Raw genomic sequence first — 26,940 nt, forward strand, 5'->3', positions numbered from 1 at the left:
TGCAGCCTTCCAGTACTTAAAGGGGGCTATAAGAAAGATGGGAACAGACTTTGTAGCAGGGCCTGTAACAATAGCACAAGGGGTAATGGTTTTAAAACAAAAAGAGGGTAGATTTAAGCTAGATAGAAGGAAGAAATACTTGACAAAGAGTGTGGTGGAACACTGGCCCAGGTTGCCCCGAGAGGTGGTAGATGCCCCATCCCTGGAAACATTCAAGATCGGGTTGGATGGGGCTCTGAGTGACCTGGTCTAGTTGGAGATGTCCCTGCTCTTTGCAGGGGGGTTGGACTAGGTCCCTTCCAACCCAAACTATTCTATGATTCTATGAAAGACTCTGGATTCCTGTGTTGTAAGGTTTCTGAACAACCTACAGGGAGACCATTTAGGATAGACTGATTATTATTAACTTCATGTCAGTGGTGTTAAGCTCTGTGCCTTCTGGGGAATATCCTTGTATTGCTTAGTTGCCCAGATAAACGTTGAACTGCCTGCCTGAATTCACAATGCAATTCTAATGAGCATAGCAACAAAGAATTACAAACTTCTGCACACGACTTCAGAGTTTTTCCATCATTTCAGCTCTGTGTCAATATGAAATGGGATCATGACTGTGTTGGTTTTTTTTTTCATTAAAGGCTTTGCCAGGGAATAGATGGAACTCTCACACTATTGGAGCAGTAACAAATGAGCCAGGTAATACACATACGGACTTAACATATGGCCTAATAGTATGGTACCTTCATACCACTGCAGCTGGGTGAAATGTTTCTGTGCATCAGCGTTGCATCGACTGTCTCTTCCAGGGTACTTCACCTATCAAATCATCTGGGTGAGATTGTGAGTGGAAGTGGGATGCCCACTGCTGTTAGCACTTGGGGAACACTACAAAAACCAAGCAGGATCCACCAGGTGGTTCTAGTGATGTTTGGTTTTGGTGTGTCGGGAGATACAACTAAGCAGTCCTAAGGCAATGGGGAAGTGGCAAAGTGCCACTGGAAGTATGCCTGCTGTATCTCAAGGTCCATGAGCTTGGAATGACGGTGACATTTGCCTCATCCTGCTGCCCTGAACCTGCAGCAGCATCTTTGCACCTTGTCATGTTCTTCAGGTCTAGGCTGGAATCAAGCCCTCCTTTGTCACAAGGGAGTCTTGGGAAGGACAAGCAAAGGCAGAAAGCAGACTCAGATGTTGGAGGCTGGTGACTGTCCTACCAGAAGTCTATTGAGGCTGAGCCTGATGGCTTGTGGGCCATGACAGCCCAGATGGGATGGGACAGTCCCTGAAAATGGTGGCATTTGGGTGAGACAGTCCAGATCCCTCTACAGACTGCCAGTTTGCGCCTTCTTTCTCAGGGATGCTCTTAAATGAACAGTTGGAAAAAATAACTTGTTGTAGGGTCTCTGAGGAGGGAAGAAGCTAGACCTCTGGCTTGGTTTTGTGAAGCTACCAGAAGCTGAGATGAGATGGAGAGGGGGATGCATCTCCGTCCTTTTTCTTGTCATGTAGGAGCACAAGCAACTCAGCCATCAACATTAGACCTTATCACACAGGACAGTAACACATACAGGATTAAAAAAATAAAAAGATGAGGTGTGTATGTGCTTACTGATGTACTCCAAGGAGAATGTTTACTGCATGTCATAACAAACTGCATCTTTAGGTTACTATTTTTTTTTAACAACAGGACCATCAGTACTTATTAATTCAGTAGTTTGACTCATCTAGTGCTTTCAGGATCTATTTCCTACAAATTTAAGAACACGTATGACTATGGGAATATATAAGAGGTACTTATTTAAACAACAATATTTTTATTTCTGGCTCCTTTTACTTTGAATTAAATATAAATAAGTGCTAAAAGATGACATTTCATACCATAAGAGGCTGACAACACAAATCCTGTCTCAGGGTGGTTTTTATTCCAAATACTTTTTGATTACAGCTTTTGTAGTTCAAAGACTCCTGTCAGAGCTTTGATGTGGGGAAACCTGCCGTGTTGCCATCTCTGGATACTGGAAGTAAATCACAGTGAATGCAGGTTGCTGCTGAACACCTGTTAGTAAGCAGCAGGCAAAGACTACCTGTAAATAAAGAAATAAAACCCCCAATGAACTTGGTTTGTTTTTTCCTGTGAAAGATGCAATGACACAAGTTTGCCCTTGTAATAGGAGGTTTGTAAGGCCGGTAAGGTGGGTTTTTTTGGTTTTTTTTTCCCCTCCCTCCTGTGCCTTATGGGCTGTGCCAGGGCCTGAAGTTCCCATGTGCCTGCATGGGGCCTGCTATGGGCCAAGCTGTCCCACTTGCCCTGCTCCCTGCACAGATATGTACCTATATAAACATATAGATCTGCATGTATGTATGTACAAACTCCCTACATACAAGGCTTCATTTATACAAATAATTTCCAGCTCAAGACTTTTGTGTAGGGGAATACCTAGAAGATACATAGGTTATGCTCGAGTTATTGATTGTGCTTCATGGTGGTGATAACTTCAGGAGGTTATTTCCTCTATGGTGCTGGTTAACAATTTTCCCTAATTAAGCTGTTTAAAAAAATGTATTTGGAATAAGAAACCATATGCTGTTTTGACCGTTAAAGTAAAAATCACATTAATCAAGGGAAAAGCTGATGGGTGGGCTCTGTAATAGCCTCCAGCACCCAAGAACGGTGCGTTCTTCATGCTGTGGGTGAATACCTCTAAAGCTGGCTCCGGGAGGGCCTTTCTCCGGGCTGCAGGAAGATGCTCCTGCCCTTTTCGGTTTTGGCTCTGTAACTGCCAACCCCCATCTTGCGCTCGCACCTTTGTCTCCTAAGGGCTCTGCAGAGTTCATGTGTTTCTAAGTGCAGACACGAGAGGATATGGTGTGATGTTTGGGGCGTCTTTTTTTTTTTTTTAATTGAACAGCATAGTGGCTGGAGCAGGCGCCCCATAAGCGGGACGGCTGGGCGCGATGAGTCCCACGCTTCGCGCTTCCCAAGCACGCGTGTACCCACACGGCATCACAGAATCATTAAGGTTGACAAAGACCTCTAAGATCACCTATCCCATCCATGTTTCGGAGGAGGAAAGAAAGGGAGGGAAGACAGAAGGAATGTCTTCGCACCCCCTGCCAGACTGCGCGCCGCGCGGCTTGTGTGAGGGGCTGAGGGCACCGTTCCCGACCCGCCGGTAGCAGGGAGGGGGCCCCGGGTGCGGGAGCCCGCGGCCGGGTGCTCGCCCTGCCAGGCTCGAGCCGCCTGCCACCTCAAACCTCGGTCTTAAAACAGGTCGTTATGCTCCGCCTGTTCCCGGGGGAAGAGGCGCCGTCCCGGGCCGCCGCGCACACCGCCCGCCGTGAGGCGCGGCCAGGCTGTCTGCCGCGGGAGGGAACGACTACCCAGCTACCTTCGATAGCTCAGCTGGTAGAGCGGAGGACTGTAGAGGCGCGACTCGCGGTAATCCTTAGGTCGCTGGTTCGATTCCGGCTCGAAGGAGTAGCTCGCTTTTGCGCCGCCGCGAGGAGCGGCCGCCGTTTTTTTTCCTGTCAGGAGCCCCCACCCGTTGCCCCTGGCGGCGCGCGGACGCTCGCGCCGGGGCGTTACGGGGCGGGTGGCGGAGAGCCGCGGTCCCCTCCCCCGCCCCTCCAGCCGGGAAAACTCGCTCCCCCGTCATGCCTCGCCCCCGCCGCACCCCCTCCCCCTCCCCGCCCGCGGCCGGCGCGAGGCCCCGCCCCCCGCCCGGGTCGCGTGCGGCGGCGGCGGCCAATGGGGCGGCAGTCCGCCTGCGCAGATTCAAACGGTGGCTCTGGAAGGAGGCTGGGCGCGAGATTCGGCGGCACCGACCGAGCCCGCCGCGAGCGCGGCGGTGCAGCCCGGGCGGCGGGGGCCGGCCGGCAGCGGGGGCCGCGGGCGGGGGCGGGGGGGGGGGGCGCGGCAAGGGCAGCGCCGGGCAGCGGTTCGGGGCGGGAAGGCGCTGCCGGAGCCCGCGGCAGCTCTGACAGGAGGCGGGAGGCACCGCCGGGCGAGAAAGGGGCCGCTGCGCTCTCCGTCCTTGCGGGCAGGGGCCAGGCCGAGCCATGCCTGACGCGCCGGGGGCCGGGCCGGGCCGGGGCTGAGGGCAGCTGCCGGGGCACTGCGGGTACCGCGAAGCTCTGCGGGGAGGAGGGGGCCGTCGGAGGCTTCCTGCCTGCCTCAAGCCTTCCTGAGCCGCCGCTGCCCCTCTCCGTACACCGCCCGCCCTGCTGCGCCGCCCGGCTGTGACAGAAGGAGCCCCGGCGGGGGCTCGGGGGCTCGGCGCTGCGCCCCGCTGCCGCGGCGGCCCCCCCTATGGTGCGTCCCGAGGATGGCGAAGAGACCGCGCAGGTGAGTGTGGTTGCGGGCCCGGGCCGGGGATCTCTGCCCGTTCTGCCCCTCGCCCCCTTCTCCCGGACAGTGGCTGTCCTTCCACGCCGCCGCTCCGCGCCCAGGTACCCCCCAGCGCCCCGGGATCCCTGCCAGGTGCCGCCGCCGCCGCCCCGCCCCGGCCCTCACCCCCCCGCCGAGCTGTGCTGGCGCTGCTCTCGGCCTCATTCCACCTCCTCGGTGCCGCTGCCCCCCTCCCTTCCTCCCTCCCTGTCTCTGATGCCTCCGTCGCCCGGCCCCCGCGAAGGTACCTGTCTGTCTGTCCTCTGGCTTACGAGCACCAGCTCTTGGGTACAGGTCTCGCCGCTCGCTTAGCGGCTGCTTTCGCTTCTGTGCTTTTGCTCGGACCATCTTTGTTGTAGCTTACCTAGGCAACTCCTTAGCTTGGCTTTTCTGTGGTCGCTGAGCCTGTCAGTAACGACTACGTTGTCTCCGCGGCAGCTTTTCCTGCTGGTTACTTTCCTTCTGCTGGAGTAACGTTTCTTGCTTGTCTCCTCCCCGGTGGCTTTGGCACAGCCTTGATGCAAGGTTTGGAGTTGTTCAGTTAAAGTTAATGTTGAGGCGTTCTGATTCTTTCAGTATCTTAAGTGCACCTACTTTCTCTGATTTGGCGTGTTCTTTGATTGAGAATGTTGTAATCTAGCCTGAAATATTCCTGAGAGAAATGTTTTCCGCAAGAGCTTCTGCAGCAGCCCCAGATGGTTTTGAGACATCTTTTGCTTTATTGATATGAAAATGGGTGTGTCTTTACTCAGTATTCAGAAGGTGGATCTTGGAGAACTGTGTTATTGCTATAGTTATTCTTGTTCTAAATAGAAAATCAGTTTCTGAAAGGTGATAAAGAAATGTAAAAGACAGATTAGGATTGAGAAAGGAAAGAATGTTCAGTGAGTAACACTAATGTGTGAGTTACCTATGGCATGTGTGACTGCATACTTGTCGTGGAATTGGGGGTGGTTTCAAAGCTACAGATATTAAAGCTGCTTCTGCATTTCCCTCTGACATGAAAAGAGTTCATAAATTAATATTATTTTTCTGCAAAACTGCAACTAAAACAAGAAAAGCAATCCTTTGGGTTTCTAGTTGTGTAAGGAGCAAAGATTCTTTAAGGGACTTTGCTTGCAGAGGTGAACTGCTGGAGCTGTCTATACTTGGCTATCTGCAAGAATCAGCATGGAGAGAGAATGTTTCTTGTTTCTTTTAGTCTGCATTTTGTAATTTTTGTGGTATTGCAAACAATAGTTTCATCTTTAGCTTGTATTGCCTCTCATGGCTATGGACTGCTTTTGATGTCATAACTGAAGATACAACTGGTTGTGGATAGCAGAGGAATATTTGGTTAGAAATCATTAGCCCTAAAGGAATACCATGGCAGTGTGTGATGATGATATCAGCAAAACTAAATCATTGTTGTTATGAGTTTACATAAAGATGATTTCAAGACTGTTAATCTAACTGTGGAGTAAGGAGAAAGTAGAACTGTTTTGCACCAAATGGGATTAAGTTTAATTTCATTAAACTGCTCTTGGTTTTTGCATTTGGAAGCTTAGTTTTTTTCCTTTAATGGTTCTCAACTTGGAATTGCAAAGACAGTTATCACAGAACTCATGAAATACTTAACTTATTATTCCAGATTTCTTATTTGATGAAATTTGGTGGCCATGTTCCAGTTTTGTGTAGCATTTTAGCACAGTTTCATAACTGCAAAAGAATTATAGTTCATTTGACAACAACACAACCTGTTTAAAAATCTTTTCTTTTTCATAAAAAACTTAAGTTAGCAGTCCCACCCATTCACATATATTTAATTTATAATCTACTGGTGTACTAGTCTAAACAAGACTGAAGGCTAAACGGTTATTCATGTGGAATCAAGGTGCAAGAGAGGTTAGTGCCCTCTTGGCTGGCCCTCGCGGACGGAGGTTGTCGGCAGCCGTGCCGATTTGGCTGTGGGACACGCGTGCCGCTGGAGAACTCCAGGTGCAGGGCTCTTTGCCGCCGCTGCTGGTGGGGACCCTGTGTTGTCTAGTACTGGTGCTCTCATCAGTGTCACTGCTGTGTACATGGAGCCTTTCCTCTTCTTTAAAATCCCTGTGACTTTTCACGTAACTGAAAACTCTGTTCTTGAACTAGTTTGCTGTGCAGTGGGTGAGAGATTGTATTGACAAAGGGCTAACCACAAGGCCAAATTTTAGTTATAATTAAACTGCATGGCTTGCTTGGTATGAAGTAGGATTATAATACCAAGATGTGTTCCTTACAATACCAAGATATACTCCTGAAGTTTGTTGAGAACTTGTGGATAAGAGACAAAAAAAAAGGAGGTGGGAGGTGGAAGAGAAAACTCATAGTTAGCTGTGAGTTTAAATCCTATTTTTTGTAGTCCTAAGCCACTTAATGCCAAACTCTTACAATCATTGTGTTTGCAGCTTTTTTTTTTTTTGTAAGTACTGTGAAGAACTTGCTGTTGACCTTTAGACAAGCTTACTGCTTTGTATTTCACTGGCTCCACAAAGTTTTAATATGTCTATCTGTTTTTAACTATCTCTACTGCATCATGAAGCGAAGTAGGGCAAATCCAGCTGCAGTATAGGTTGTAGAAGCAATGTTAAATACACTGGGTCTGCAAGGGTGGGTACATACTACCCTGTAGTAACGCTTTCAAGTAAGTACTGCTCTTTTTGAATAACCTATATTTGTGTTAGCCACAGAGAACATACTCACTTCATGGAAAATAATAAATACACGTAAATGGTCGATGCTGTGTTGGTGAATTGCATGTTCTGGAAAATAACGTAGAGATCTGCCATCTAATCAGTTCTTTGAACACCAGCAGAGGTTAATTCCTTTACTGGGAAAGGATTTTTTTACCTTTGGTTGAAAAATTTAAGTAATTTTCCAGGCTGAGCAGAACCATTAAATTTAGTTTTGAACATGAATTTATGATATCTGTATAGTGCTTTATACTGATAACAAAATGGGGAAAAATTAAGATTGCAGTGTGAAACTGCTTTTAATTAAAGCTGTATTTGGATGGGAATCTCTTCTTTGTGTCTTTGCTATAACTAATGCAGAGGAACTGCTCATCTTGTTTTTAGGCCTAGATTTCCACATGTGTTTGAATTTATGCTAAGATGAGTCACTGACGTGTAAGTTTAAGGGATATTTCCGTGAAACGTTTCTCTGTGCAGCTTGTTGGTAAGGCTTTGTTTGTGAAGGCTGTGAAGTATGTATTTCTCCAGTAGATGGTGTGCGATCTACATGGAGACACAGAGCTTACCTGGCTTCCTGCCTCTCTTGACTCTTCACTTAGAGGGTCAGCGCTGAACGGTAGTTATTTCTTGCTGGAATATTTCTGTCTTCAAAGATTTGTATCTAATTCCTGTAAAATTGAGGCAACGCTTTTATTCAAGGCAGGAACCCACTTAAAATCTCAAGCTGACGCTAAATTATTTGGCACCCTTCTTGTGTTAGTTGTTTGAGCTACGAAGGTGGACTATGAATGTATTTTGGAGACTATCAAACCACTTTGTCTTATAAGCTCGTTTGTGTAAAATAAGGAATCATGAATGTGTTACAAAAACATGATCTTAAACAATAGCTGTTGCTTCAAATTTAAGTCTTGACTTGGAATGAATTATCTACGTGTATCCCAGTATGTGGCCTTGAAATTAAAATTAATTCTGTTCCTTTGACATGGTGAATACAGGCCATTGCTGGAGGCAGATCTTATGTTCATGCAAATTCCGTATGCCATTTTAGAACAATGCGTACAGATTGGAAAAAAGCTACAAGTAGTTAGAAAAAAAAAGTTATTCAGAGTTATTTTAAACTCTATTTCTATCTTCTTCACTCTTCTGTTGTACTCTGCAGTGAGGAAGATGATGACCTTCAATATGTGGATCATGACTATGAAGTACCACAGCAAAAAGGTTTGAAGAAGATATGTAACAGAGTGAAATGGACACGTGATGAGGTAATACTTTTTTTGGCTTTAGTTTCATTCTTGTATGATATTGGTAGCACATGAAATATGTTATTACTTAGTATCATATTGGGATAACATGTAATGTTTATTGGCTGAGTTTATGTCTTAACAGGATGAAAGGCTAAAGAAGCTGGTGGAACAATATGGTACAGATGATTGGGCTTTCATTGCTAGTCATCTACAAGTAAGTTGAATCTCTGTTTCAGTTAAGTCCCTTTTAATATTTATTTACTTTGATCATATGTGTTTCCGATTTCTATTTCACCTCATTTAGAAACTAGACATAACAGTAAAACATGTTTTAAAGGATGCTTGTAAATTGGACTTGGGATCTAGCTCAGGCTGGCCATCAAGTGATCGTCTGAAATGATCAAAAATAATTGATGCCTTCTGTCCACACTTGCTCTTTGTTTCATTCTGGAATATATCCCTGCTTCCTGTTGGTTACATCACTTGTGGTGGTGACATCTACGGTTCACAGGTTGCTTCTGAAGCAGTTAGGAGAGTGGGTTGCATTTGAAGGATTGCTTGAAAGGAGCAGGATCACTTTAAGTACCTTAGGGAAAGGGGTGGTGGTGTGGTGGTTTTTTTTTGTTTGTTTTGGTGTTTGTTGGGTTTGGTTTGGTTTGCTTTTTTTTTTAAAGTTATGTCTGTTTCCCTAGCATATGTAAAACTTTCCACCCAATGATATCTTCAGTTGCTACGAATGGAACCCTAGAGGGTTTCTTGGAAGTTTCCTACTGACACTTATATCTTATTGTTTTGTTCCAATGGTCAGGTGGAATGAGTAAAAGAGCTGTTGGTTCAAACACTAGATGACTCCTCAGCTGAATGAGCTGCACTGATAGAAAATACCTACAACTACAATTGATGATGTTTGTTTCTCTTCTGATTAAATGTTATAAAATGCCTACTATAAAAACATGGCTAGAATCTAAGGCTGAAATAATTACCTAGAAGTGGTATTGAATATTCAAGTGTTAGAAATCAAATAATTACACCCCCTTGCCCCTGCCTTTGTGGTTCTAATAATATTGAGTGGGATGATACAGTTGTATGAAATGCCTGTGTGGCTAGGTAAAAATAGACTTGAATTCTCAGTGCTGAACAACTGTAACTTTTCATTGTTCTCATCATATTTTTGCAACTGTGGTGCTTCTGATTTTTTTTTTTTTTTCCCAGGCAGGAAAGTATAGGTATCAGGGAACAAACTCAAGGCTTCTAAATTTAATGAGTGCATAAGCAAATCTCTATTCCTTACATGTACATTATCCCCTTCCAAAAAGCAGTGGAATGAGTGAATGGCAGAGGAGAAAGAGATAATATCAAAAAGCTTTTATATTAAACTGTTTCAAAATACAATGTTTGGTGATACTGATCTGCAGGTTTAGTATGGAGTTGCATTTAACAGATCTAATAGTTTAGCTTAATAACAAGTTCTTCAGCTGAAAACAAAAGCTTCTGGAGCAGAAAGCTATTGTTCAGCTGGGTCCCAGTGAGGTTGAAAAAAAGGCTGCCCAGCTATCATGGGAAACCTGCACGGAGGACCAGGTTGCCCATTGCAGAATCGTTGATGTTGCAAGGAACCTCTCAAGATCATCTAGCCGAGCCCCCTGCTCAAGCAAGGTCAGCTGGAGCAGGCTGCCCAGGGCAGTGTCCAGCTGGGTTTTAAATATTTCCATGGATGGAGGCTCCACAGCCTTTCTGGGTGACCTATTACGGTGCTGAAATTACAAAGCCAAATAATAGAGGCTGGCATAATTATCACTTACCTTGATGGTCTTTTGCTAGGAAAATCAAGTGTATCTTGAGTTACTAGCATGTAAAGGCACTCAGACTGCCATGTTTTCAGAACCCCATTTTGCTCTTGGTCTGGGCACAAGTAAACCTTCCCTCTATTCTGCCCAAAAAAGTGAAGATGGCTTAAAGGAGACTCTCAAGGTGAGGAATGCAGCTTGTATTCGCTTTCAATTTATTGCAGCTAAGGCAGACCCGAAACGATTTTATTGTTTCACCCCATCATTTGCTTGCTTTTCTCCCCCCAGTATGTCATGATTTCAGAAATGTCTGGAAGGTAAATACACTAAAAGGCCACAATTTCAAAATGTTTCTTTCCTCGAAATTGGGAACAGCTATCCTATGAGTCTGTCTTCTACAGCTTGTCTCCACCAGGAAATGATGTTTTGTAACAAACTCTAGTGTGCTTTTAATCATATAGTGTCTACTTGTGATTAACTTGAAGGTACTGTGATCAATATAATTTCAGATGTTACAATGTTTTGGGTGTTTTTTCTGGTCTTGCAGACTGCTTTTTGTTTAACTTCATTTTAGCATGGTAACGTCTTCAGTTGGTAGACAAGCCCAGCAAAACCTTGAAATCAGTACCTGCTATCTAGCAGCTTGCACTGAAGAGAGTAAATCATCATATCCCAGTGTTATAAAAAATGTACTAATATGCTGTGCTCAGGCAGTCTCTTATCTACCTATTTCTAAGGATTGGACCGACCCTGAGAGTCCCAAACTTTCTTACAGACAATTTTTAGGAGGCTAAGTGAAAGCTTACTTCTCTTTCCTAACTGGGAACAATATTTCAAAAGATCCTTAGTGAAGCTACAGAAAAGCACCATCTGTCCTGAGCAGAAATGTTGTTTAATTAGTATGTGTTAGCTGAACTTGATGTAAATCTGTTTTCCTTAACACTCATAAAAAGCAGAGAATATATTAATTTAAGACTTAGGAAAACGTTTATTCCTTTATTTGAAAGAAAAAGTAAGTATTTCCTTTAAAAATTTATTTCCTTAAATAGGTTATAGATTATGTCAAAAGCATGTCAATCACATAAAGTTCAGAGAAGGTGTGGAGTAATGAGGACAAAAATAATTCTAAGTTTTTCTTTGAAAAAGAGTAAGTTCTGAATTTGATTGTCAAGTAAGAACATTAAAGTAATTAGATTAGAGCTTTGTGCAAGTCTGTTTTTATAAAGAAGAGTTTTTATAAGCAAATGAAGAAGAAATAATAAGGGAGAATTTAACTATTATACTTAGAACAGGTCGGAGTAAGTATTTTAATTTGAAATAAGGTAATAATTCTGGCTAGCTAATATTTACAGTTTTATGTTTTCAAGAGTTTAACAGCTACACTGGTCTTCTAAAACTATTTCAGAATCGCTCAGATTTTCAGTGCCAACATCGATGGCAGAAAGTACTAAACCCGGAATTGATTAAAGGTCCCTGGACTAAAGAAGAAGATCAGAGGGTAATAAAAACAAATTGATACTGTACTCTTTTACTTAAAACATTTGCATATGACTGCTAAGAATGTGTACTTTTTCTTAAGTTTCATCCCCACAAAGATGATGTCTGATGCATCCTGTGACATAGATAATTATATTACATTATGCTGTGTGAGAAGAAAAAAAAAAGCAGTGGCTCTTGAGTAGATGGAATGTCTAGTCTGCTCAAGTGTTTCATTTCGTTTTGCTCAGATTGCTAGCTGAACTACTCTAGTTTACCACGTAGAGGAGATTTCTTTACAGCACTAAAAATTAAAGGTCTCATTTACATCTTTTGTTCCTCAAACTAATCAGACTTAAAGGGTCTGGGAATAAGGGAAATTATTTCATATTCTACTTTTAAAGAAGCTAGCAATGGTGATTTAGACTCCTTTCCCCCACCTCTGTTAATCCACACTGCAGCTTTTTGCCTGCAAAACCAGGACTGCCCTGTAGGAAGGTGCACATATAGCTTTCACATGGTATTTCAAATTGACTTGCTTATTCCCACTGTTTAAAACTGGTATTTGTCAACTTGTGAATATGGTCTTCCTAATCTATTTTTATACAGTTCTCATCAGTCTTTTAAGAAAAAGCTTCTAATGTGTAAAAACACGTAGAAATGGGATGAAGGTTGGGGTAGAGGTGTGAGTTTTTTCTCATATGTATGTTGTTGAAAAAAGACAAACCAAGCATCTTTATCAGCTTCATTTTTGGTCTTTCCTAATGTTAGTTTATGCAATGGGTGACAGAAAGGAAACTTCCAAATAATTTTTTTCATTGGTATGTATTTATTAACTCTAATTTGCTGCGTTTAGAATATAAGCAATTTTTTGATTTCTTGAAAAATAATTTTTAAAACCCTGTCATAATTTAGTCCCAGACCCTGCTGTGGCACAGACATGACCACAGCCACAGATGCTTCGAGATGTACCTGCTCTGGCATGGGTTTATCCACAGCCAGATGCTTCAGGTGTCCTGCTCCCCCATGGACCAATCCACAGGTCACAGTCCCTTTGACTTGCGTTCACACTGGAGTTCCAGCCTGTCCAATACAGCAGCACAGAAACAGTAGCGATGCCCTGGCCATCCGCCAGCCCAGGCGCATTGTCCTTGCTGTTATCAAAATGTTCCCAGGCTTGGCAGAGTAAGACGATAAGCAGTACAGCAGGCAGCAAAAGCAAAAAGCAGCCACTAATGAGCACTAGACTCTAATATACAGTAAGGCAAGCAAACCCATGGGAAGCACAGGAGCCTGCCAATTAATAGCTAAACAGCAATAACAGCTATAAATTTGATCTAGCACACTCCAATCCAATCTGTTGTTATCTCAAACCCTCTGAGCCCCACACTGAGTGTGAAAAGTGACTGTTGTGGTTTAACCCCAGCTGGCAACTAAGCACCACAGCAGCCGCTCGCTCACTCCCCCATGGTGGGACAGGGGAGAGAATCAGAAGAGTAGAAGTGAGAAAACTCATGCTTTGAGATAAAGACAGTTAATAGGTAAAGCGAAAGCCACCCATGCAAGCCGAGCAAAACAGGGAATTCATTCACCACTTGCCATCGGCAGGCAGGTGTTCACTCCCTAGGAAAGCAGGGCTCCATCATGTGTAATGGTTAGTTGGGAAGACAGATGCCATTAACTCTGAATGTCTGCTCACCCCTTCCTTCTTCTTCCCCCAGCTTTATATACTGAGCATGATGTCACATGGTATGGAATATCTCTTTGGCCAGCCTGGGTCAGCTGTCCTGGCTGTGTCCCCTCCCAGCTTCCCGTATACCCCCAGGCTTCTTGCTGGCAGGCCAGCATGAAAAGCTGGACAGTCCTTGACTCCTTAGCAACAATTGAAAACATCAGTATGTTATCAACATTTTTTTTCATCCCAAATCCAAAACATAGCCTCATACTAGTTTCTGTGAAGAAAATTAACTCTATCCCAGCCAAAACCAGGACAAAGCCCGAGTCACTGTTTGCCTCCTTAGGCCTAGTATCTTATCAAGTTGACTATTATAATCTTATTCTAAGACGTGAGTTTATCAGTGTTCTGTCTTTGCTTAGGAAAATTAGGGTTTAGAATTATAATGTGCTTTCATCTGTGTTCCAGGTTATTGAATTAGTTCAGAAGTATGGTCCAAAGCGCTGGTCTCTAATCGCAAAACACCTGAAAGGAAGAATAGGCAAGCAATGCAGAGAGAGATGGCATAACCATCTCAATCCTGAGGTTAAAAAGTCTTCGTGGACAGAAGAGGAGGACAGGATAATCTATGAAGCTCACAAGCGTTTGGGAAACCGATGGGCTGAAATAGCGAAACTTCTTCCTGGAAGGTGCTTTTCAACTCTATTTGTGTTGAATATTGAAATATGGAAAGTGATCATCGCACAACTCTTTCCAGTGTAATTTGTTAGTCAGAGAGCATCTGTTGAAACTTATGTCACATCTTTAGCTTGATATATACTGATTTTTTTTTTAAGATCTTTTGCATTTGATTATGTATTCTTTAAAAGCCATAAAACCAATAAAAAGACCTCTAACACTCTGCAGGTTCCTTCAAAAATTCTCCTGTTCGCTTACAAAACATGTAGTAGAGTTGAAGAGTAACTGCAAGTAATAGTGGAAGAATGCCTTAACATCATATGACTTGATATCAAAGTGCCTTCATTAATATGCAGTTGGGGGTGACTTTCTTTTTGGTTTAAGATCAGAAATTCTTTTTTTAATTTATTTTTTGTGGAACACTTCTTGTTAAACAGTACACTCAAAGAGAATCTTAGTAACCTTCAAAAGTCTGGGCTTAGGAGTCATGCATTGCAAAGCTAGTTGGTTACCATGTAGTCTCTAAGTTAAGAATGAATTGTATGCATTGTTCTCCTGATCTTCATTTTAGGTGTGATTGCTAACTTATATGCTTGTGGAAAACAAAATTTTTGTGTATAAAGAGTTTAATGAAATAAATTTTTTACCTTATATTGTTAATTGAAATTCAACGTTAAGCTGTCTCTCTCTGAATACAGTCTGTGTGTTCAGGAGGTGATTGTCTAGCTGTGCCTAGGGAATGTCAGCACTTGTTATGTTGAGAGAATGAGTCCTTAGAGATGTGTGTTTAAAAATTTGACATTTTGATGAAGTACACAATCCATGAATCACAGGAAATCCTTTGGAGGAATAGGAAGGGAATGGGTTGCATCTTAATAGAATTTCAGAGAGGGAAGATGAGTTTGTAAGGACAGAAGCATTCCTAATTCACTAACTTAATTGTGGAAAATAAATCCAAGATAACACTCTAGCTAAAGGTTGGATCCTAGACCTAGAAAATTTGTGAAGAGCAACAGTGCCCTTATACTGTAGGACAGTAGGGTGATTACCTTAGCTTTATGTTCTGCTAATGTGTAGCAGAAGATAAATAACGTAGTGACAGAGAACACAGGGTTGTTCTAAGTATCAAAGAAAAAAGGTTCTCACCCATGATAATAGCCAGAACCAAGGCTTTCTCTTTTGCTACTTTTAATTTCCTGCAGACTTGAAGTTTAGTAGAAGGAAGTTTTGAAAAGAGTAGCTTTCCTGTCATTATGCCAAAACCCCACAGATAACAGAACTTCCAGTCCAAGCTGCTGGAGCTTTCTGGTTTTGTGGCTTTGGATTAACCTGCTGTACACACCCTGTAAATTATGCCATATATTAAACTTGGAGATATGGAAACGAGTCACTGTTGTACACTTTCATTTTAGGACTGATAATTCAATTAAAAATCACTGGAATTCAACAATGCGAAGAAAGGTGGAACAGGAAGGATATTTGCAAGATGGTATAAAGTCTGAAAGAGCTAGTTCATCCAAACTTCAGCCCCAACCTTGTCTGACTATGGAACACTTGCATACTCAGAATCAATTTTACATACCTGTTCAGACACATGTAAGTTCAAAATTTAGAATAATTATTATTTCCCAGTTTCAAATAATTTATTGGGTTTGGAACAAGAACAAGTCTGAAAGAATTAAGGTCTATTGAGTATTTCTGTGATATTATGGTAGTTTAGGATTTGTAAACCATAATAAATAGTTTATGTACAATAAACCAGAGATAATTTTATAGCCTCCTTTTCTTTAGGGTTTGTAAAATGATTTATGTCTTTTTAGATTCCAGCATACCAGTATGCCTCACCAGAAGGCAGCTGTCTAGAACATGCTTCAGCTTCTTCCAACTTAGTTCAGGTAAAAAAAAATACAGCAAAAAAATTACAGGCATTGTAAATGAAGAGAATGTACTATGTGTTGCACTGTAAAATGAAGAGTTTAAAACCCTGTAACTTCAAAATGTCTTTAAGTCTTTATCATTCACCTAAATTTATATAAGTGTTCCTCTGTAGGTAGGCTTGCTAGCTTAATTGGTAGTTCTAGGTAGGAAAAACGGTACTGTCTCTATACATCCCAGAAACACAATGGTTGTGCTTATTTCTGACAGAAGTATGGCTTAAAACATAGTTTGTTACCTAAATCTTTAGGTTAAAGTTATGACCTGTTAGTATTACCCTGCTTCTGAGAGATTTAAAGACAGGATTTTACTACTTCTATATGTAAATATAATCCTATCTGAAAGACTGAGTTCAAATAACTTACTGTGACTTACACTTACGGCTGTGCTTTTTTGTTCTCAATAGGTTTTAGTTTTTTTCTGACTGATAAGCTTCTGTCAATCAGTTGCAACATTTTGAATGCTGAAGTATTTAGAAACTTTAAAACAAAAAAACATAATTGGATATATTTCCTTTTGCTCCTTTGGGCTTAGAATATATTTGAAATTCCTCATGCGTTGCAAACTGAATGTAGATCTTAGTTTGTAATATGACTTCCTGGAAGAATTTTGTGAATTTGAAATTAGTAAAAAAATTATTTTGCCACAGGGAATAATATGTATTTTGTTTGTGCTAGATATGTTAGAGGCTTTCTGCAGAACTCTGTACCTAACCTTAAGCTTCCCTGTGCAGGTCATCTCTTCCATGTTGCATTTTCTTCCCTGATTTCAGTATAAGAATGCAAATCATAACAAAGCCTCATATGGCCTTTGACACTCTGGATTACCCTATACAGAAAAGTATAAGATAATTTTTGCTCCTTCAAGTCCTCCCTAAACTGGAGAGTATAACTAGTTTTGAAACTTACGTCACATATCCCCACTTACCTATATTTAAAGCAATAATAGAATGTTTTAAGGAGGTTAAAAACCAACCAACCAAAACCCATTAGTTAATTTTCTTTTCTGATAATAGTGATAGGATTGCTTGTGTAGACTCTCTGTCAGCAAATGCTGATTTGCAACACCTTCTTGCACACTTAGTGAGGATAAATAACTCAAAATTCTAGAAAGCACATGAAAACAAGAACACATCTACCAAGGTGCCAATGTTGTTCCTCCTCCAAAAAATGTGTGGCACCAGGATGTGGTTCAGTGGGCATGGTGGTGTTGGGTTGACGGTTGGACTTGATGATCTTAAAGTTCTCTTAGAACCTTAATGATTCTGTGATTCCTATTAAAGATAGAACTGAGTGATTTTTGGTTAAAAAGTGCTATAGGGTACTGAGCATTTACAGGAAGTAATAGAAACCTGTTAAAATATTAGCTTGTATACCACTTGAACATCGGATCCATGTCATGGCAATTGCTGGTTTGTTTTACTTGCGAGTGACTACTGTATTACAAAATATGATACAGCTTGAACAGCTCTGTTCCCGCTATGTGTGGATTTCTGTGAAAAATGTAGCTGTGTTATAATGTAGAATCTTTACTACGGAGGGGTGTTGGAGGTGGAAAATAGTAATGGCTTCTTTCTTAAATTTTTCAGCAGTCATTTATTGATGATGATCCTGATAAAGAAAAGAAAATAAAGGAACTTGAATTGCTACTTATGTCAGCAGAGAATGAAATTCGAAGAAAACGAGTATCTTCTGTAAGGACTGTACATTTCTGTAAATATTTGAATATGCTTTACTGAGACTAATCCTCAGCAATTTAGTAATGGATGTTTGTGTTTGTTTTTTCACCCGACCTTCTAAAATCAAATCTATGGCTACTGGGTTATAAAACAAACTCTATATATTAGAACTGAGGCAAATTATTTCTAGTGCAGTTTTCTAAACTATGAAAACAGCAGAAATATGACTTGAAATTTGGCATTTGTTCCTAAGACCCAGGATTTTAATCCTTTTCAAGAGGTAGCACATTTGTTCGCCAAATGACGCCATTCCATTTTATAGATAGGCAATGTCGATCATCTGTTCAAGAGAGAAGGGTGAAAAATACATAGGTTTTGCCCTATTTGATTTCAAAACGTCTTGTAGATTCTATTTTTATCAGACTTCTGTGTGAGTGCTTGCAGTACTTAATATCCATATTTGGACATGACAAACTATATAAATTCGCACTGTACAAAATTTTCACGTACTTCAGTGGAACGAAGAAAACTTGCAGATGACAAGTCACTTATTTCCTCAGGAACAGATGGCTGTGAATAACATCAGACACCTAACCAACCCAATAAGATTGATCACTAATTTAGATTACAGGTGAACTTCCAGTTTTTTTGTGGTGGAGCTATTCCTGGCATTTTCTTGAAACAGTGCAATGTTCTGCTTATCTAGTGGAATCTGTTTTGCTTCTAGATTTCCAGTGAAAATTAAAATCTGTTTCTTAAGTACTAAGCAGTGTAGCAAAATGGGATAACCATTTAGAAGTTAAGTAAACTATCAGTGCAGAATCTGTGTTAAAAAAAATCGGATCAAACAAGAAGTATTTCACATTCTAGAAACAGTTTCTAATCATAAAATGTACCTGTGTTCTGTAGTGAAGATGACTTCCTAATATACTGATATTCAGGAACACAGGAAACTTGCTTCAGAGATGTCTTCCAATACAACCCATAATTAAGTTATAAGCATGTTTAAGATATGAATGAGAGGCAAGATAAAAATCTTACACAATTTGAGAATGTTGAGTGTGTTAATGTAAGGACAAGACTAACTGCATTAATGCAAACAGCATACTATTATTTTTTTCTTCCCTGTGGTCTCACAATTGACTCTCTTCAACTTCTTCGTTGAGTAAGATTAACATGTTTCTTCATGCTTTTTAGCAAGCTGGAAACTTACCTTGTTGGCCTGGAAGTTTTGTCACAGAAGATTGTGTGTCTAATACACTAAATAGCCTTGGGGAACAAACAAGTGAGTTCTACAGCATGGATGAGACCCACGGCACATCTGTTCAACAGAGTTCACCACCTAAGTATTTGGCTGTGGAAGCAAATACAATGTTATCATCTCTACAAACCATTCCAGAGTTTGCAGAGACACTAGAGCTTATTGAATCTGTAAGTCTGTACTTATTCTAAAAAAATGTTTATTTAGGAACATCAACTTACATAATATGTGTAAAATACTCTTAAAATTACCTTATTCTGTACTTGTCTGTAGTTTCACCAATATTGAGTGATATGTTTTATTGCCAGTTTTAAAATAATTCTGTTTTAGAATATTCAGTGTTTTAGGACTGTGTGAAAGATACAGGGAGAATAATTCAATATATGGCTTCTGCAGGTACAGAGCTGTTAGAATGGCTTGGACATTGTGAAATAATCTTGGATAAGCCTGCTAGTGTTTGAGTGTTTTGCATCTTGCCTCACAGGATCCTGTAGCGTGGAGTGATGTCACCAGTTTTGAGCTTTCAGAGGCTGTTGCATCTCCTGTCAAGCCAGCTCCAGTAAAATTAATGCGGATTCAACACAATGAAGGGGCTGCTGAGTGCCAGTATGATGTCAGCCTTGTGCTTGATGGCAAAAAACACAGTAGCGTGAGTGGAGAGGAAGAAGCAGTTTTCCCAACAACCCCAAACTTAACTAAATTCAGCACTCCACCTACTATCCTAAGAAAGAAAAAGAGATTGCGCGTTGGGCAATCACCAGTTAACGAACTGAATGATGGCTTGTGTAATGATGCCATCAATGTTGCACTGAAGCATACACCAGTGAAAACACTACCATTTTCTCCATCACAGGTGAGTTTATATTTAAGTATGGCTAAACATGAAGACTGCAGTGGGTGGCTTATAAAGTACAAGTACTTTCTTTTCCCTAGTCATACATTTTAGCCTAAACAAGTATGTCCAAAAACTTCTTAGAACATCTGCATAAGGGTAGATATATTAAAAAGAAATTGCTAAATAACCTATTTCCTCTGTTTTGAAGACTAACTGGGGGAGAGGGTGGCAGTGACTTATGTCTCAGCTCACACTTTCTCATGCAAATAATTGTTGATAGAGACCTATTGTCTCTGTGACCTAATTAAGCAGTAGGGATTTTAAGGAGAAAATCAAGGTTTCAGCGATAAATATCGCAAATGTCTTGGAGTATAAGTCAAGAATCGTTTATTGGCATTTGTCAGTAAAAGCCCTTCAGATACATACATATAATTTCTTTTTTTACTGCTCAGTACAGTGGTGAAGTTTTGTCCTTTACAGTTGCTTAGTTTCTTTTCTCTCTTGTGCTTAGTTTTTCAACACTTGCTCTGGAAGTGAACAATTTAACCTTGAAAATCCTGCATTTACATCGACTCCAATCTGTGGGCAGAAAGTTCTTATTACAACTCCTCTGCACAAGGAAATGACACCAAAAGATCAAAAGGAAAATGTGGGGTAGGATTATTACATTAAAAATCTGGTGGTGTTGCTCAAATAAAACCAAGTTTTTCTAAACACTGAGAAATTATAGTCTACTTGTATGCATACTGTGAATGTGTTTTAAAACACCTAACACTTAAATACTTGTGTACAAACAAACTGGCTTCCTGTTTTTAACTTAACAGAGGGTGACTTGTACTCAGTTAAAATTTTTCCTTTTTTAAAATACTGAACAAAATCCAATTTAAGTTTAATATACCTGGGTGATATTTGCATATAATGCTATGGTGATCTTAAGACTTTCAGATTCATGGTGGTGATATCTGTTGTGTAAATGAAGGTTTTTTAAAATGTTTCTTAGATTCATTTTATTACATTACTGTTGATAAAGTAAAATACAAAAATGCATGTATGAACACTTTTTTTCTGCTTGAATAGTTTTAGAACTCCGACAATTAGAAGATCTCTTTTGGGTTCAACTCCAAGGACACCAACTCCTTTTAAAAATGCTTTGGCTGCTCAGGAAAAAAAGTATGGTCCCCTCAAACTTACGGTATGTGATGATGTTGTTTATTTTCTTCTTTGTTAAAGTCTAAATGCCCTCTTGTTTTTGAAATATTGTAAGCCTCAGCATGATCTTGGAAAGCACTTTCTAACAATGCTGTTGTTTCAGTGACATTCCATATTATCCTAATATCCTAATAATATTATCTATTATTCACATAGAATGTGAATCACTAATGTTTCAGATTTTGTATGTTAGACTTATATGAAGGCATGTCTTCCTGAATGATATTCGGTACATATAATAATTTGACCCATAGTAATCTTAAATGCATTGGTTCCACATTTGAGAGTTGTTTTAAATTTGTGTAGCCTTCCTAACGCTTCACCTCTTGTTACAAGGTGGTAACGTCATTGCCTGAGATTTTAATTTTAATGCTTTAACATTCTGTTTTATCAAAAGAAAAATTATAAGAAAGTGAGTGACTGTGGGTTCTCCAACTGGATAATCTAGTAAGAGCAAACTGGTGCAGATGAATGTGACTGACTTTGTTATTTTAAGTGATTTTCACATTTGACTTGAAGAACTGCATTATATTTGAATCCTCCAGACTGAAGGATCCAAGAGAGAGCTGAGTTGTTTTCTGGTTTTGATTCTTCTACAATGCTGGGACTGAAACTAGATGTTTACCACAGCATGCTAGTATTCTGAGAATTTTTTTGGTGCGAAGATGTTTGGAAGTGTTTTATCCTTCCTAGGGTCTTACTTGAGTGACGTCTAAAATTTTCTTCATCCTAAAACCCAAAATTTTAATATAGCAATTCACGATTCCTCTGATTCTTCTGGCTGTCACAGAAGACTTTTTTTGTTGACTATGGATAATGTTACTTTTTTTTTTTCCTGTTCTAAATAAACTCGATTTTTGCTCTCTTCCTAGCCTAGCTAAGGTATGTTAATGCATAATAACTTTTGGAATTCAGTAGACATGCTTTTCAAGTTCTGAAAAAATTCCAGCCAATATATATTGACTACTACTTCTCTGCAAACACAGAAGGTAGCTCAGGCTTTGCCACAGGGCTTGGCACCATCTGTGTTACCCTATAGATTCACAGTCTCTCACTATGCAAATGGAGTGGTTTGGCATTCCTGTTTCTGTCCACTATTAACCTCCTGTTCAAAATAAAATTTTGAGGGCTTAAGGGAATTCTTCTCCTGTTGGTACACAAAGGAGCCATCTGTATCGCTTCTGCGAAATTCTGTACTGTACTTAGGACTATCAATGTCTTATTCAAAGGTTTGTGATATAAATTTCTTTCCTAACAACAGTCATACTTTTATAGTACAGTTTTTTAGTATGTTTGCATGCATGTGTATATACATATATGTGTTTAGCATGTATAAAGTATTTTTATCCCTTTAGTCAGTGGATAACCATTGCTAGTAAATGCAAACAAGTTGTTTGCATGTCTTCTTCAATGCTACCTTGCATTTTTTGAGGCACTGTGTGTATGTATATGTTTTATCTGACTAGAAATAATGTAGAGTAAAATGAGTTAAAAAAAATCTGCATAGCCTTGAAATGTTGATCTGTAGTTGTTAACGACAATAGCTTAAATACTTTTATCTGTTGCTATATTTTGCAAGATCGCTTAGCTGAAAGTAGAATATGATAAAAACTAGCAACTAATAGACTTCCTGTATTTTCTCCTCCAATTTTAATTAACTTAGTCACAACCACTTGCCTTCTTGGAGGAAGACATTAGGGAAGTTTTGAAAGAGGAAACTGGAACAGATATATTTCTCAAGGAGGAAGATGACACTGTGTATAAAAGCTGCAAGCAGGAGGTAACATTACAATAGTAATTTCAAAGAAGAAATAACTGCTTTTAAATAATGTTTTACAATTTTTCTCTGCAAAATATTTATTGCAGTACAACTCTTCTAAAAAAGTCAGAAAATCACTGGTCCTAGATGCATGGGAAAAAGAAGAGGTTGGTGCCCAGCTCTTCACAGAAGATAATAGTTTGGATGTACAGGTAAGTATTAAACTACTGAAGAACACCACTGGCAGAAATATTAGTATAGAACTGAGTATCTTTTATTTTATCAACTAAAATAAAAGTGTTTGGATTGAATCTAGCTTCAATAATCTAGAAAGTGAAAATCACCTTGAGTTTGAAATACTACTTTAAGTACTTAATCAATACTTGAACATTGGGCTTGAATTTGTGCATGAATTCTTCCTTTCAGGCCTTCAGAGCAGGACTGGTAAAGTAATGCGAATGCTTTGCAGATTTGCTTTTATAGCAAAGCTGCTTCCATGCTGGTTACCTATAAACTTTAGCATGTATGGCATGCTGAAGCTCTGTAATACACCAGGAAGATGGCATTTGTCCCTGTGTTTTTGCATGCTTGACAGACTGGCAGACATGTTCTGAAGATACCTAATTGCATATTAGGCAGCATGTTTTTCCTTTTCCTGCTTCACATAGTAGGGGAACACTTTTGGAAATATCAAGCACGTGGAAGATGAGGTTTGTGGGCTTCCTCTGCCTGAAGGAATTTGAATACTTCTGCCTCAACAACCAAGACATCAAGAGTTCAGAGATAGGGCAGTTTTGGTCCCTTATTCCTTTAAAAAGTAGCTCAGTATTTTTCCAGTTGAGTGATTGAATAGATTAATCTTTAGTCTTGTAGTTTGTAGGAAAACTTCTAATTTAATTCTTAAATTAAAGTAACTATGTGTTTAATTCTGAAAGAGTAAATGTCTGTGACTCTTCATCAGGTATAAAGCAACATTCGAGAGGTAGGAGACAGAGTCCTTAAAAAAGACAGGTGCTTAAGTCATACCCCTTTCTGATTATTGTAGCTGGTTTTCTAAATTCCCTTCTTAAATGCCTCATAGACCCTGTGCCAAGCTTAGATGTCTGTTCTCTGGGTGTTAGGTGCTCTGCCACCTAGTGGGAATTCCATGCTTCCCCAAGAACATCGCTGTCTTGTGAGGAGCAGCATTGCTGCAGCCATTCAAAACAGAAACAAAATGCCCGGTGTTCTCTTAGTAACGTCTTGTTATGACATGGTATATTGTACATCATTGATGTTCAGGTTATTAAGCTAAAACCAAGATACACTATGATGTTGTGGTATAATACAGCTAGTGGACTGGGAAAAAAAATTGCTTTCCTTCCATTTTAATGAGGAACGTTGGTGCAGCAGAAACATTTGCTCTTAGCAAGAGAGATAGTTGTAGTATCTGATTTAAAAATTAAGAATGTACCAATCTTTAAGTAGAAACTGTGTGTCCTTGAGGCGGTAAGTTAGGAGTAAGGCCGGAGGTGGAATAAATATGTAAAGATAGTTTAACACAGTTTAAAGGGGTGTTTTTGTAAGCGAACAAGTACATATGCCACTGTTACTCTCATCTAATTTTGCTCTCTAAAATTGCTATATCCTTTTCTTCCACTTTGCTATAATGAAGCTGGATTTATTTCTTTTTATTTCCATAAATATTATCAGCATATAAAACTCTTCTGGAATGATCAATCCAGTGCTTATTTCAATTCTTAAAACAGTTCCTTCCTCTGATACTGACACGATCTTAATTTTTTTACTCCAGCCTCCTTATGCTTACTTTCACAAATGTTGTACTAGAAGTGAATTACAAGCTTTTTTCTTTAAAAAACGGCTTTGTAGTTACCACTTTATCAAGTCTTGTTCTTAACAAAATGTAATAAGCTGTAGTGTGGCTTTACATGAAAGAAACTGGCTTCTCAGTAATGCCTAAATCATGCTAGTAGCTACTTGTTTTACTGTGCTCAGTATTGATTATGAATCCCAGTATAGACCAGGGTAGTTCTTCATATGCTGTTCATTACTTTTTCTTTTCAGATTCTTTGCTAGGGTCTTTCTGATAGTATTTGCTTTGTTTACATTTTGGTTTCTCTGATTGCAGCAGTTGAAGAGTTTGGGGTTTTTTTTTTTGTGTCAAATACTAATTATTATTCCTGTTCCCTACCCTCTTTTTTGTCAATAGTCAGAAAATGCATATACCACATCTTTATTAATGATACCATTGTTGGAAATACATGACAACAGATGTAACCTGACATCAGAAAAACAGGATACAAATCCAGCAAACAAAGCAAATGTAGTAATTAAGAAGAAACTGAATGCATGCCCTTCAAAAAATGTCAAAATGGAGAAAGCTCTTCAGGTCTGGATGCGAAGAATTCTGTTAGTTTTGTTAGCTGGTTAACAAAGAATTTCTTTTTGGTTTCTGTCTTGTACTAATGTCTATAACTGTTCAATTCAGTGATCTAGTTTTGGTCAGTTTTTCCATGATCCTTATTTCTTGTAAGTTAGTCATTTGTCCATGAAGCATTTATTCATAGCTAAGTTCTTTAAGTACAACCCTGATGTTTCACTGAATGGCTTCTAAGATTTAAACCTGGGGGGAAAAAATCAGGATAGGGTGGACCTACAAAACAGGTTTGGGTACCCAAGCCTAGCAGTAAGAAAACTTGACTTGGTGCAAACTAAACCTCTGTAGCATCTAAGTTGCTCAAATTTGGCTGGTGCTTACTTCATAATAAACCCAGTGGGATTCATTAAGCAGAGTTCATCCACAGATTGTTTGGTAATTGTTCTTGAAACGTGCCTGTTCTGGTACATCTGTATATTTTCCATACAGTTAAAACTATGGAACCTAGTTTTTCCTTGCTGTCTTGACCACCAGATTTAGGGGGAGACTCTTTTACCTGACTTGGTGCCTGTTCCAGTTTGCCCCATAGGGAGTTAATGTATAAGGTTTGTGTGTCTTCTCAGAATATCTACAGCTCTCTATTAATTAAAAAAAAAAAAAAAAGGCAAAAAAAAAAAAAGCAGGGCACCTGGAGCCTGATCTTCCATGTCCCCCTTAATAGCTTTAACGATGATGTGTTTTGAAGTAGAGACAAGATTCCTTTCTGATCCTCTCTTATGAGAAGAAAGAACAAAACTCATTTAATTGTGATATTCAAAAAAAAGACTTAACTGCTGTGAATTGCAGCAAAGGTGAATACATCTATCTGGCCCAGAACTATGCTCTTAAGGATACTTAAAAGGGGAGCTTAGTCATACTATACTCATAAATATCCTCATTGAACCATTTTTCTCTTTTTGCTCTTTCCACTGAGAAATTCCCTCTCAATTTAGTGGCTTTCCATGAATCAAGTCCTGCTAAATTTATAGAGAAACTCAAATGGCTAATTTTCTCTGTGCATCTGTATGTGGAACTGATCTTTTGGATCAGTTTCTAGCTCAATGTGGGAGGGAGAGAATCTTGCATTCTTCATTGTGCTACAATCTGCTAGTGTCAGGTCCAATTTAGGGCTGCTACAAATCAGCTTGAGATTCAATAAATCATGTAAATGTGCAGGGTTTGCTTCATGGAAGAAGCAGGACTAGTGGCTCAATTATTCTTCCATTCATTATTTTTATTCCTAATTCCTTTGCCATTTCTAATATATTTCCCAAACATCTGACCATTCTTCCACAGCTGCCACTTTGGCTCAGTGAAGTCCTTCACGATATTTTTCAGCTGCCAAACCATTTTGCCTTCCTTGGTGTCTCCAGACAGCTGTCAAGAATCTATTTTTCTGCCTGTTGAACATAGCACATTTAAAGGGGAAGATATCCAAAGAGAAGATGACTTAATTAACTTCCCTTTTATGTATCAATTGTTGAACTAGTCTCTTTTTAAGAGTGTTTTTCATTTTATGTGTTAGAACTTAAAGCGTAACACAGATGCATGGCTGGGGAGCTGGATTAAGGGGTGGAGAGGGAGCGTTGTCACAGGTTTTAGGTACTGTATTATAGAACTGAATCTTTCTCAGTAAAATAAATGCTGTCTTGCTAGACTTGGATAATTTATTATTACTCTGAAAAGTTCTACGAGAATTGCTCAAGCGTTTTAGTTAGTTAAAAGAATCTTTTTAACTGAATTTTATTTTGTGCAGTCAAATTGTGAATGGGAAGCAGTTGTTTACGGAAAAACCGAAGACCAGCTTATCATGACTGAACAAGCAAGAAGATATCTAAGCACATACGCAGCTACCAACAGCACTTCAAGGGCTCTGATACTGTGATGGTCAC

The 26,940-nt window shown here is 39.9% G+C and overlaps 1 protein-coding gene across 1 annotated transcript; it reads left to right on the plus strand.

The window, feature by feature from the left end:
* Positions 1-4,286: 4,286 nt before the first annotated feature.
* On the plus strand, positions 4,287-26,933 carry MYBL1 (MYB proto-oncogene like 1; the record flags this gene model as incomplete). Its single annotated transcript, XM_082015262.1, has 16 exons — positions 4,287-4,342; positions 8,255-8,357; positions 8,482-8,553; positions 11,532-11,624; positions 13,746-13,966; positions 15,368-15,551; positions 15,776-15,850; positions 17,479-17,583; positions 18,766-18,999; positions 19,314-19,682; positions 20,176-20,318; positions 20,742-20,856; positions 22,537-22,653; positions 22,740-22,844; positions 24,842-25,021; positions 26,805-26,933. Exons 1-16 carry the CDS (start codon positions 4,323-4,325, stop codon positions 26,931-26,933), a joined length of 2,265 nt encoding a protein of 754 aa, XP_081871388.1. The 5' UTR covers positions 4,287-4,322.
* Between the last annotated feature and the right edge of the window lie 7 nt (positions 26,934-26,940).

This window comes from Phaethon aethereus (genome assembly GCF_964289735.1).
Source record: "Phaethon aethereus genome assembly, chromosome: 2".
Lineage (NCBI taxonomy): Eukaryota > Metazoa > Chordata > Aves > Phaethontiformes > Phaethontidae > Phaethon > Phaethon aethereus.